At 41.7% G+C, this 731-nt stretch overlaps 1 protein-coding gene across 1 annotated transcript in view; it reads right to left on the bottom strand.

Moving 5' to 3' along the window:
• Positions 1 to 376: 376 nt before the first annotated feature.
• Positions 377 to 731, bottom strand: part of EMH_0080890 (uncharacterized protein) — a gene marked incomplete at both ends in the record, with an annotated part of 622 nt that continues 267 nt past the window's right edge. The window contains 2 exons of the mRNA XM_013500316.1: positions 377 to 502; positions 642 to 731. Coding sequence (XP_013355770.1) covers positions 377 to 502; positions 642 to 731 — 216 coding nt within the window. The remainder of the gene's footprint in view (positions 503 to 641) is intronic.

Raw genomic sequence — 731 nt, 5'->3', positions numbered from 1 at the left:
AAAAATAAAAATAAAAATAAAAATAAAAATAAAAATAAAAATAAAATAAAATAAAATAAAATAAAAGTGTATAAGAAGAAGCGTACGAGTAAATTAACGATAAAAGGATGACTGAGTTGTGCGAGTATTTTTTTTTCATCTTTAACATGTTCAACTTGTTTCATCGAAATAATTTTTTGTTTACTTAAAATTTTTAGTGCCATTGGGGGATACCAGCTGAGCCCCGGGTGTATATCCACTATACATACGCGGCCAAAGGAGCCCGTGCCTACAGTTTTTAGAAAAATAAAATCATTTATATTTAATTTTCTTTCTTTTAGTTCTTTTCTTATACATTCTAATATTGATTGCTTTTTTTCCTCCTCGTTATATTCATCTATCTCCTCTTCTTCTTTGTTGTTTGTGTTGCTGTTGCTGCTGTTGCTGCTGCTGTTGTTGGTGTTTTCAGTACCTCTCGTTCCTCCTCCTGCTGCTGCTGCTGCTGCTGTTGTTGTTCCTGCTGCTGCAGCAGCAGCAGCAGCAGCAGCAGCATCGTGTGCTGCTGCTTCGTCTACTACTGATGGCCTCGTGCTGCTGCCGGATACTAAAGAGTCGATGCGGCAGCCCCCCATCAGCTGCATGCTGCTGAGCTTGCCCCATACACGTCCCAGTGAACCCTTCAACCGCTGGCTGTGCTGCTGCTGCTGCTGCTGCTGCTGCTGCTGCTGCTGCTGCTGCTGCTGCTGCTGCTG

The sequence above is a fragment of the Eimeria mitis genome, genomic scaffold, assembly GCF_000499745.2.
Source record: "Eimeria mitis Houghton genomic scaffold, Emh_scaff5264, whole genome shotgun sequence".
NCBI classification, from domain to species: Eukaryota; Apicomplexa; class Conoidasida; order Eucoccidiorida; family Eimeriidae; genus Eimeria; species Eimeria mitis.
Note: the sequence above shows the minus strand (reverse complement) of the source record. Positions and strands in the feature narration are given on the sequence as shown.